Here is a 12,541-nt window from a genome sequence, read left to right on the forward strand (position 1 = left end):
TAGCGGGCTGGCTGGTTAGCTCATTTGGTAAGAGTGTTGCCTTGTAACACCATGGTCAGGGGTTCGGATCCCTGTACCAGCCAGCCGCCTGAAAAACAAAATAAAAACACTAAAATGCTGTGTAAAATATACAAAATTATCAGGTAAATAGTAAAATATATGTTTAATATGATCAAAGATGTTAAAGAGGGAGGGTACTAGAACCCTCTTTAAAGGACAAAGAACAAAGCGAAGAACAGGAAACCATTAAGATTAACAAGGCATTTTTTTTTTTTCCTTTTTGTCTTTTTTCGTGACCGGCAACGGATTGCAACCCTCAGTGTCGCGCCCGTACCAGACCAGGACCGGCAACGGGATCGCAACCCTCGGTGTTGCACCCGCACGTCGCTCAGCCAGTGAGCGGCCGGTCTGTATGTGGGATCCGAACCCTCGGCGGGAGCACCGCCACACTCCCAAGCGGCGCACTGTAGCAGTGTGCCACCGGGCCGGCCCAACAAGGCATATTTTTAAAAGAACCTATTAGAACTTTTAAAAACGAAAATATAATCACTGAAATTAATGTTAATATATGGATTAAACTGTGTATTAAATAGAACTTGAGAATATATAAACTGGAAGACAGAGCTGAAAAATTTATTCAGAATGCAAAACAAAGAGATAAAGAGAATAAAATATGAAAGATGTAAGAGACAAAGCAAGTAAGAGACAAAGCACAAAGGTCAAGAGGCCATAGCTGATAACTGTGACTTTCTTTTTCCACTACCCGTTCCATATTTCCTTTGCCCTCAGCCAGAACCTCAAATGGCTAGGGTTGTTTACTGGGTGGGATGACCCAGACTTTAATTCCTGAGTAGTCTGAATCCTCCATAGTTCTTTTTTTGATAGCTATACTTTTTTATTACCATATGTTATTGGTTATGGAAGTAATAGGAAGTATTCCAAAGAGTCTTCTGAGTTCCAGACACAGTCTTCCTTGCTCCTAATGTTTTCAGCAACTCACTTCTACCTTAGTAATCAGGATCAGTCACTTTAACCAGTAAACCCCTCCTTGGCCTATTGGTTCAGTGATATAAGAACTCTAAAATGTCCAGGTGGCAGTGTCATCTTCCAATTCAGTGGAATCATTGTTGTATTCCTCTGACGGAAGCATTTCCCCCTTGAGGACTAACCAACAGTCAGAGCTCAAGTTGTGAGCTGGGAAGCAAAAATTATGTGTGTGGATTATTAGGTGTAGTAGTGAGAAGAGTCACTCCCACTTCCACGCCTTGATTCCTAGACCCTGTATTTTTGTTGTGGTGGAGACAGCACCATATAATGGTCTCATTATTGCATCCTGTAAGATAGAACCCCATCTTTTCAGAGTTTTGTCTACTAACTCATCTTTAGTAAGCTTTTTTATTAGGCCATCTATTTTTTGGAATGTTGTAAGACCATTTTGTTCTGTGGGTATGACTCCATTGCTTTACTGCCTTTGCTGTGAAATGAGTTGCTTAATCAGAAACAAGCTATGTGGAATACCATGATAGTAGTTAAGGCATTCCAGGAGATGGTGACACTAGCAGAAGCATTATGGGCAGGGAAGGCACATCCATATCAAGAATACATTTATTCCAAAGAGTACAAATCTCTGCCCCTTGCATAATAGAAGATATCCAATACAATCAAACTGCCCCTAGGTAGCTGGCCCATCCCTATGGGGAATGGTTCCACATGTGGGGCTTTGTGCTCTTTGCTGCCTGGTAAATAGCTGCATTATCAGATGTGTAGCTGCATACCAGGTGCTAGCAATTGTATTGGTTTGCTCCAGTGAAGATACCATATCGAGAATAGCAGCTGCCATCAGAGAGACCACCTGGTTAAGTTTATGATAACCCACAGTCATTCTCCAAGATTCATTCATCTTCTGCACAGAGTAAACAGATGAAGTTAAATGGGTATGTGATGTGTATCACCATCCCTTTGTCTTTCAAGTCTCTGATGGTGGCACTAATCTCTACAGTTCTATCCTCATAAGAGGAAGCTCCTGGAACTTCCAGAAAGTAATCATAGGGTAAGTCTGTGGATCAACTGGGTCTGCTCAGAGTCAAACCTGGGCAGATATTCCATCTATCATGTGAACTTCATAAATATACAGTTTGATTGCTGGACCACAGTGGTGTTTTCAGTCTCCAGAAATTTGCATCAGTTCAGAGCTATTGTAGGCATAATACTAAGATGGCCTTCAAGATCCCTTTGCCTTGGCGTACACATAACTTCTCCCAGTTATTCAGTCAAGCACTAACCTAGGTGCTGCTGTGAAGAATTTTGCAGATTAATTAAAGTCACAAATCAGTTGACTTTTAGAAAAGGGAGAATCCCAGGTGAGCCCAGCCTAATCAGATGAATTCTTAAAAGGTACTGAGCTATTCCTGAGGAAAAAGATTTAAAGCACAAGAGAGGTACTTGACACGAGGAAGTTTCTTTGTTGCTGACATTGAAGATGGAGAGGGGTAAGTGGTCTCTAGGAGCTAAAAGCAGACCCGAACAGCTGGCAAGGAAATGTGGACCTCAGTCTTAACAACTACAAAGATCTGAGTTCTCCCCCAATCAGATGAGCTTGAAAGAGGAATCCAAGCTCCAGATGAGAAAGAAGCCCAGCTGTCACCTTCAATTTATCCTTATGAGATCCTGACAGGGAACTTAGCCATCTCATGCCCAGACTTCTACAAAACTGTGAGCTAATAAATGGGGTTTGTTTAAGCATCTAAGTTTGTGGTAATTTGTTATACAACGGTACGAAACTAATATGAAAGCCAATGTCTGGTAGTCCTTGGAAAGCCTAGATTATTTCCTATCCCCCAGTATACCATCACTCTAGTAAATGCCCTCTAGGCTCTTTGAAGAAAGATTGGAGGAGGATTTACAGTATATACTTGTGGCAGTACTGCAGAAACCATCCAAAAGGGAGCCTTCAGCCTCTAGGTGTGTGAAGTAGCTTAGATCTGGGAATGAGGTAAGAGGTTGTAACTCTCCATTGTGGTGACTAAAATCAAGTTTTACCACCAGACCTGGAGGTTTTTCTGTCACATCAATTAAGCAATATTCTAGTAGGCTGCTCCTTTATCTCATTTCTAAGGATAACCATGATCAATTAATCACAGCCAAAATCTGTGGGCAAAAACATTCTGATTACTGATTTGCCTTTTGACTTTTATGGTAAATGTACCCACCTTGTTTTGATGGTTAAGTGCTGCCTTCTGGCCTTTCTGTTCCAGGATCCTTTCACCTCCACTGAAATCAGAGACCCCATCTCAATGGATACATCTCTCATGACCATCCCTGGCCTGCAATGGAGAGCAAACATAGAGCTTTTCAAGGATGCAGGTGCTCTCTTCACTAATGTATTTCTATATGCTTTAGTGAAGAGAGTATTTTCTGGGTCTCCTCAGGGGGATGTAGTTGGTGCTGGAGATGGAAAGGGATAAGAGTGGTCTTAAGGAGCTTAAAGTAGACCCCATATGGTTGGACACACATAGATGGATAAAGTTTATTTGGAAAGTGGAATGGAAATGTGATTTTGGTTTTGAATACAATTTTGAGATCATAGGACATACAAGAAGAAATAGATTATCAAAGGTAAGAAAATGAAGGTCATGTAAATGATTAAGGATAGAGGTGAATCTTGGAAGCATCCTATAGAAGTAATTTCTCTAAGAAAAAGCGAGAGTAGTGAATCATGAAGAAGCAGTGCCAGACGAGACAAAAATGCTAAAGGTTAGAGGAAGACAAGACACTATAGCTGTATACAGAGCAAAGAAGGGGAGAACCTTGAGAAAGGATGAGTTGTAAATAATACTTTGTTATTATTATTGTGTAATTATTATCATCATTTATTCAGTGCTAACTATGTCCCATGGCATTTTCTACACATCATTTCATTTAATCTTAACAACCAATTTATGAGGGAGTTGGTATTGTCTCTATTTTATCTATGAAAAGCTGAGAAAGTTAAAAGAAAGAAAAAAAACTTTACTAAAATTATACAGCCAGTTAGTGAGGCAAGTATTTGAACACCAGATTGACTGGTTCCAATGTACAAAATTGTGACCTTGGGAGAAAAGTTACAAAGTAACTATTTTTAAATGTATGTTCAACACAAACACATAAATGTCCAGGTAGACTTAATTTTTTAAACACATAATTTGCCCATCTTAGTCTCTTATTGTAACATCTATCTTGGAGAAGTAATGTGGTGAAATGTGAAGTACAGCAGATTAAAAATCTAAAGCCCAAGTGCAGTAAAGTGTATAACCAGAAACATTTCTAAATAGCATTTTTTTAATTGAGATATTCACATGCCGTGAAATTTACCCATTTAAAGTATGCAATTCAGTGGTTGTTAATATATTCACAAAGTTGTACAGTCATCATCACTGTCTAATTGCAGAACATCGTCATCCCCAAAACATACCCTGTACCTATTAGCAGTTACTCCCCCTTTCACTTCTCCCCCAGCCTGTGGCAACCACTAATCTACTTTTCATCTCTATAGATTTCCCTATTCTGAATATTTCATATAAATGGAATCATACGATATGGGATGTTTCGTGTCTGGCTTCTTTCACTTAACATCTTTTCAAGGTTCATCTTTGTTGTAGCATGAATTAGTACTTTGTTCTTTTTTACGGCTGATATTCCATTTTATATATATTTTTTGTTTATTCATTCGTTTGTTCTCTCATCAGTTGATGGACATTTGGGTTGTTTCCACTTTTCATCTATCATGAATACAAACTTGTGTACAGGTTTTTGTGTGAACATAGTTTTTATTCTCTTAGGAATTGCTGAATCATATGGTAACTCTATGTTTAACCTTTTGAGAACTGCCAAATGTTTTTCCAAATTCCAGAGCAGCTGTACCATTTTACATTCTCACTCTTAGTATCTCTTTATATTTTATTTCTTCATCTGTAAAAAGAAAGGGTACACTTGAGGTTTTGTGGGGAGAAAAGTATGGGTTAGAATGAGAGTGTTACACCATAATTTTTTTTGTATCCAGTTCTAAATATTACGTGTAACATTTTTTCCCTCAAAATCCTAGGGAAGCAGACTAGAATAATTAGTAAAAATTCAGAAGTCAGTGAGAACTTTTACCAGTTTTTTTATCTTACTGATTTGACAATTCTGTTGTATTTCTTATAGAGAAGCTCGCAGAGGCTCAGCGCAGGTTTGCTACACTTCAGAATGAACTTCAGTCATCACTGGATGCTCAGAAAGAAAGCACTGGTGTTACTACGCTGCGACAACGCAGAAAGCCAGTCTTTCACCTGTCCCATGAAGAACGTGTTCAACATAGGAACATTAAAGACCTTAAACTGGCCTTCAGCGAGTTCTACCTCAGTCTTATCCTGCTGCAGAACTATCAGGTACTTGGATTCTTACACTGGAGAATAGCACTTTTAAGTAAATGAGAAATTCCAATAAGTGGAATCACCTTGAACTGTACTAAGAGGTCAATCCAAAAAGGAAAATCCTTAGCATGTCATTATTCTTGGGGATCTTATTGTGATTTCAGAGATTCTTTTGGTTAAAAACTATGTATCAGAGACAGCAAAACAATGTTAACAAGACTTCCGTTCTTGAAGATTAGTTTTCTAAAAAACATATACAATATTCAAGGATAACTCTTGACTCAAAGACTAGTTTGCTTTTGATTTTTAGAGGCAGCTCTGGTAGTGATGAGTAGAAATAAGGAATACATGCCAACCCAACCATTGTTGTCTATGTAACAGCTTTTATATTCCTCCTAACCAGTAGTAAAATTTGTTTAAAAGCAATCAGACAGTTAACTTTTCTGCAACTAATGCATAAAACAAAAGATCCTTTCAACTTGCCACCAAAAGAATACTTCCCATTTTTTTGTCCACATACAGCAATACAACTGTATTTAAAAAAAAAAAAAAATCTTGAGAAATTAGGTCATAGCAAATGTTTGTAGAGACTGAAAATCTAAGCTATTATGATACATCACTCAGTATTTTTAAAACCCAATCTGAAAAAGTCATACTTCCATGTATGCAAGATTATGGAAATATATGGCATTCACTTACTTGTAATTCTTTATAGGTTTGTTTACATAGTTAAATCTACATATAAAGAACTTAATTGAAAAACAAATTATTTGTTCAATAAAAAAAAAAAAAAATCTTGAGAAATTAGGTCATAGCAAATGTTTGTAGAGACTGAAAATCTAAGCTATTATGATACATCACTCAGTATTTTTAAAACCCAATCTGAAAAAGTCATACTTCCATGTATGCAAGATTATGGAAATATACGGCATTCACTTACTTGTAATTCTTTATAGGTTTGTTTACATAGTTAAATCTACATATAAAGAACTTAATTGAAAAACAAATTATTTGTTCAGTAATAAACATTTAAGTAAGCAAAAGTATCTCCCTAATTTCTAGAGAGACCTTATGCACTATTTTTTTCCATTTTATTTTTGTGATTATTACTTATAATTAGTGGTTAGGATCATCATAGAGTAATATACCATATACACAACAAAAGTATTACAAGGTAAGTATTAGAATTTTTGTGGGTTTTTTTGGCAGCTGGCTGGTATGGGGATCCAAACCCTTGACATGGTGCTATCAGCACTACGCTCTGCCAAGTGAGCTAACTGGCCAGCCCCAGAATTTTAAAATAAAAAGTAATTAAAGTCCTATATCTGCAGTAATCTAAGTTGTTAATGTATGTACTTATTTTCATCTTTCCCTTTCATAATTCTTTCTTTGGTGATTTAATATTTTATCAATTTTTTTTTATCATTCAAAGAAGAACCCAGTTGGAAAATAATTTGGTAGAAAAGTAATTATATTATATATATCTATGTATGTATATATGTGTGTATATATCCTTTGCTTTGAAATTCTTCCCTAGCTTTATAATTTAACTTCTAAAAGAAACAAAATGTATTTTCTCTTTCCTGTAATGTTATAAAAACATTAGCATTTTGTCGTTCTTTAACTATTCTTGTGTGTTATAGGGAAATACCCTTGTTAAATTTTATTTTATTAATTTTCCCAGCAACTTTTTTTTTGGACCATTATAAAAAGCTCCTTAGGAAAACAAACAGTTATTAATAAAAGTTCTGCTCTATGCTCTATTCTTTGGAGCTGTCTATTCTATAAGAATACATTTACTTTGAGATGAGGGAGAAAGGAAAATTGACTAAAACCTGTCTCCAAGTCATCGTGTACACACCCCAAGAAGTGTTTATGATTATATATTAAAGTATGAGGGAAAAAACTATAAGCAAGTAAGCAAAAACAAAGCCTATTTTAGAGTGAGTATTCTATTTTTTACTGATGGGGATATGTGATCTATTGGGAGATCTCCAGTTTATAGATCCAACCTTGAATCTGCAGTTTTCTGCTTTTTTGCATGTTGAGCAAAGCACAACAGAATTTGAGAATGTAGAAAAGTATAGTATTTTCATATTGTAGAAATTCAGGAAAAGTAGGGGTTCCTACCCATTTTCAGCTAAACCATATAAGTATGATCACTTTTTCTTTTTTGCTGAGTCTTCTTTGCATTTCTATCCCCAGACAGAATGAATGGAAGGAAAATGAAAGTTAATAGAACTGGATGATCTTCCATTTTCTTGCTGGTGCATACATGCTTGCATGGTAACGGGCAGCAATGAATTTCTATACCAGTCCTTCAAAAAGCAAAGAATTAAATAAATGTGTTCATTGAATGATAAATGCAGAACATTTTTTGAAAATATTGTTTTGACCAGAGCAGCAAAATAATATAAATTAGATATTTTGAGAGTCATTGTACATAGAAAAATGGAAATTAGAATGTTTTAAGTTTAGGACTTCCATTAATTTACTTGGAAGAGAAATAATAGAGTTCATAGTTTAAGGGTTTTTTTGTTGTTGCTGCTGACAGCACACTACCTTGAAATGAATACATGAAATAAGAAGAATCTCACACTTTTAGAAGTGAATGCTTTTATGAAAGTATTGCCATTTTCCTGTGTTCTCAAACTTTGTCCAGTCACCTATGTCAATGCTTGGTGCTTATTATTTTTCATCTTCTTTGATGGTGGTAGAAATTATAGATGTGTTTCTCATTTTTTCTGTAGAACCTGAATTTTACAGGGTTTCGAAAAATCCTTAAAAAGCATGACAAGATTCTGGAAACATGTCGTGGAGCAGATTGGCGAGTGGCTCATGTAGAAGTGGCCCCGTTTTATACATGCAAGAAAATCAACCAGCTTATCTCTGAAACTGAGGTGCAATAATCCCACTTATTTACAACACATTTTCAATAATATTCATGTCTTATTATAGAGAAATAATTCCTCATTTCTGTTCTCCTTTGTACATAGTTTGCAGCTTTGAATACATGTAGTGTCATTTGTGATTTTTTTCTTTTGCTTTATAAGTATACATTCACCAAGAGGTTATAAGAATATCATATATATAAATGGTACAAAATTACTTATACATCACTCAAGTTTAGTATAGCCTATGTCAGAATTTAATAACTTATCTTTCTAGGCTGTAGTGACCAATGAACTTGAAGATGGTGACAGACAAAAGGCTATGAAGCGTTTACGTGTCCCCCCTTTGGGAGCTGCTCAGGTTAGTGTTTGCTGCCAGCAGTTTGTTTGGTTTTACCTATTTAATAATCAACACAATCTGTTTCACTGGTTTTTATTACTTTAAAAAAAATTCTAGCCAAAGTTTTAAAGTAGTTGTTGCTATTGTTATTTAGCTTTTAAAAAATTAGATGCCAGATTTCACTTCACAATAAATTGTAATGTCTTCCTGTATTCCCTCTCCTATTATTATTGACATGCTAACTCCTTGTTCTTATCAAATGATTAAAATGAGATTTTTTTTTTTTGATGATATGGGGTGTTCAAATGTGTATAACTTCATCCAAAACACAGCAGTTATGCTAAAAAAAAGCATTTATTAAATGGTATCTTCTGTGTCATAAAACAAGTCTCAATAAATTTAAAAGGATTTCAATCATACAAAATATGTTTTCTGACCACAGCGGAATTGAAATCAATAAGTTTCCACAACCTAATAAAAGAACTAATAATGACTTTAGCAAGGTTGCAGAATATAAGATCAGTATATAAAAATCAATTTTATGTCTATATAACAGCAAGAACGATTGGATATCAAAAAATTTTAAAACAAGGGCCGGCCCGGTGGCACACTGCTACAGTGCGCCGTCAATTTTATGTCTATATAACAGCAAGAACGATTGGATATCAAAAAATTTTAAAACAAGGGCTGACCCGGTGGCACACTGCTACAGTGCGCCGCTTGGGAGCGCAGCGGCGCTTCCACCGAGGGTTCGGATCCCACATACAGACTGGTTCCCGCTCACTGGCTGAGCGAGGTGCGGGCGCAACACTGAGGGTTGCGATCCCGTTGCCGGTCCCGGTCTGGTACGGGCGCGACACTGAGGGTTGCGATCCGTTGCCGGACACAAAAAAAGACAAAAAAAAAAAAAAAATTTTTTTTAAAACAATGTTTTTTGTAATACCATCAAAATATGAAATGGTAGGAATTCTGACAAAAGTTATGCAAGACTGTTATATTGAAAGCTACAAAACTTTGGGTTATGCATAGATTTCTTAGAAATGACATCCAAAGCACTTCATCAAAGTTAAAAGTCTCTGCTCTTTAAAAAAGACACTGTTAAGAGAATGAAATGGAAACAGATTAGGAGAGAATATTTCTAAAACATATCTGATAAAGGACTTGTATCTAGAATATATAAAGAACTCCAATACTCAGTAATAACAAAATAACTCAATTTTAAAATGGGCAAAAGACCTGAATTAACACTCCATCAGATACGTACAGGTGAAAAATCAGCATGTGCCAAGATGTTCAATATCATTAGGCAGCAGGGGAATGCAAATTAAAACCACAATGAGATAATACACACCTGTTAAAATGACTAAAATTAAAAAGTTTAATCATGTTAAATGTTGAAAGAACAGGGACTCTCTTATATGCTGCTGGTGGAAGATAAAATGGTATAACCACATTGGAAAACATTTAAAATAACTGAAGTAATATCACCTCTAACAACAGCAACAAAAATTTTTATAACATTCATAGCAAATATTTAAGTACATAGTATTATTATTTGTGTTTCTCATTCTTTTACATTTAAAATCTCAGGCACATTATATAATTTATTTTAGAAAATAGTAGTTTTAAAAATCAGTTCTAAATATAAAGTTAGATTATAATATAGAAAAATATATTGTTAACCTCCACACTCTGGAGATTCTGTTGTAACAGTCTCTTGAGAATCTCCAGTATATTTTGAAAAATTCACTTTCAATTACCTCAGTATAATAGTATAGGTATTATTAGAAGATGTCTTCTTATTTTTACCATTGTCTTTCATTGTTATTTATAGTATCATTTATGTAAACTCTGAGTAATATTGACTTACAAAACTTAAAGATGTATAAATTGTAAAAATAAAATTACATCTCAAATCTTTCTTATAAAAAAAATACTCAGTGTATATGTAATTAGGTGCCTAAGATTATAATCTTATGTCATAACTCAGATTACCATAAAAGAATTCGATTAACTGGCAACTCTATTCTAGTATTACAAGATGATAAAAGATGATTCTCTGGTTCAGATTTATAAAAATTCAGATCATAAAATATTATTTTCATGGTGGATCTTTGAGGCTTGTACTACTGATTTATTACAACATATACTAAATGTGCTCACTATACCAAAAGTGCTATTTGTCCTATACCAAAAGTGCTATTTTTCTGTCCATAGCCTGCACCAGCCTGGACTACTTTTAGAGTTGGCCTGTTTTGTGGAATATTCATTGTACTGAATATTACCCTTGTGCTTGCCGGTAAGTGGTTTAAATTTTGAATTAATTTATTCTTATTAATATGCCTGTGTCATACTCTGTTTGAACCTCCGTAAGGAATCAAGCATGCAACTACCAAAGCTACTGAAAGAGAAATCTGTCAGAGTTAAGTTTTTTGTTCTTACTAACAATGTGGGCTTTTTGGTCATTTGTTTTGTTTGTTTTTCTCTTTGAGTATAGTTATCCCTTAAAACATTGCTAGTGTATGACCTCTTATTCTCCATAATTTTCCAGTTTTTATGTATATAACTTCTTCAGACTTTTTCAAAGTTCAGTTATCAAGAAACTCAGCTCTCTTGATCACAGATGAGGATATGTTGCAGAATTCATTCACTAAAGCTCATTCACTTTGCTTATTGGAGACACTCCCACATACTTTCCAGAACCTACTTACAATTACTTTTCATATAGTTTTAAGAAGTTTGGTTATACAATTTCATATTCTGTTGAAGTTAAAAGTCAGAAAGAGGCAGAAAGGATTGTTAGAAGCAACTGCACTCCCAACATCAAGAAATGATATAACAGCAAGGGAGACATAATCTTACTAAACCTCCAAAGAACTTGATATATCCCTCAGTAATATATATTGATATATATTGATCACTACTTCTTGAGACACTTTCTTAGATTGGTTTTGGGAAAACCACACTCTGATGATTTTCCTATTAAATTTCTTCCCCAGTCTCCTTTATTGGCTTTATTGCTCTTTGTGACATGGAAATGTTGGGAAGTACTGCTAGGCTCCATTCTCTAATCTCCTGTCTACATTTATTTCCTACCTATGCAGTCTTATTCAAGTGAATAAATATCATCTATACGTTAATGACTCCCAAACATATATCCTTTCTTCTCTGAATGACATCTGATCAGCTACTTGGATGTCTAAGGCAAACTTCCACAGACAAAAGAAACCTTGATTTTTACCTCTAGATATGCTTTTTTCTTCCATATGGCATCACCTTTCATCCAATTTCTCAAGCCAAAAGCTTTTAGCCTCTCTCTTCCCTCATACTCCATCTATAATCCATCAGCAAATTCTGTTTCTCTGTCTTCAAAATATGTTCAAAATCTGACAACCTCTTACCACCTCCACCAGTGCTATGCTTGTCTAAACAACCATTTTTTGTTTTATATACTACAGTGGCCTCTGAACTTGTCTCTGCGTCCTTACAGCCACCAGTTTTATTTAAAATGTGAATTAGACTTCATTATCCTATTGAAAATCCATTTATGGCTTCTGTATTAGTCCATTTTTGTGTTGCTATAACAGAATACCTGAGACTGGGTGACTTATAAAGAAAAATGACATTTATTGCTTACAGTTTCTGAGGCTGGGACGTCCAAAGTCCATCCGGTGATGGTGACAGCAACCCAGCGGTCTCACATTGCAAGGTGGTGGAAGCAGAGAGAGCAGAGAGACCAAGAGAGAGAGAAAGACAGACTCTACTCTCTCTTCTCAGAACCATGCCCCTGACCACCATTTTTAATNCATTTATTGCTTACAGTTTCTGAGGCTGGGACGTCCAAAGTCCATCCGGTGATGGTGACAGCAACCCAGCGGTCTCACATTGCAAGGTGGTGGAAGCAGAGAGAGCAGAGAGAC

At 35.5% G+C, this 12,541-nt stretch overlaps 1 protein-coding gene across 1 annotated transcript in view; it reads left to right on the top strand.

Annotated features, from left to right (window-relative positions):
* XPR1 (xenotropic and polytropic retrovirus receptor 1) overlaps positions 1-12,541 on the top strand; it is a 92,183-nt gene that overhangs the window by 9,291 nt on the left and 70,351 nt on the right. Inside the window, exons 3-6 of the mRNA XM_008587395.1 lie at positions 5,182-5,405; positions 8,141-8,290; positions 8,559-8,642; positions 10,839-10,920. Of these exons, the coding sequence (XP_008585617.1) occupies positions 5,182-5,405; positions 8,141-8,290; positions 8,559-8,642; positions 10,839-10,920 (540 nt within the window). The remainder of the gene's footprint in view (positions 1-5,181; positions 5,406-8,140; positions 8,291-8,558; positions 8,643-10,838; positions 10,921-12,541) is intronic.

Source organism: Galeopterus variegatus, unplaced genomic scaffold (genome assembly GCF_000696425.1).
Source record: "Galeopterus variegatus unplaced genomic scaffold, G_variegatus-3.0.2 Scaffold4365, whole genome shotgun sequence".
Classification (NCBI taxonomy): Eukaryota; Metazoa; Chordata; class Mammalia; order Dermoptera; family Cynocephalidae; genus Galeopterus; species Galeopterus variegatus.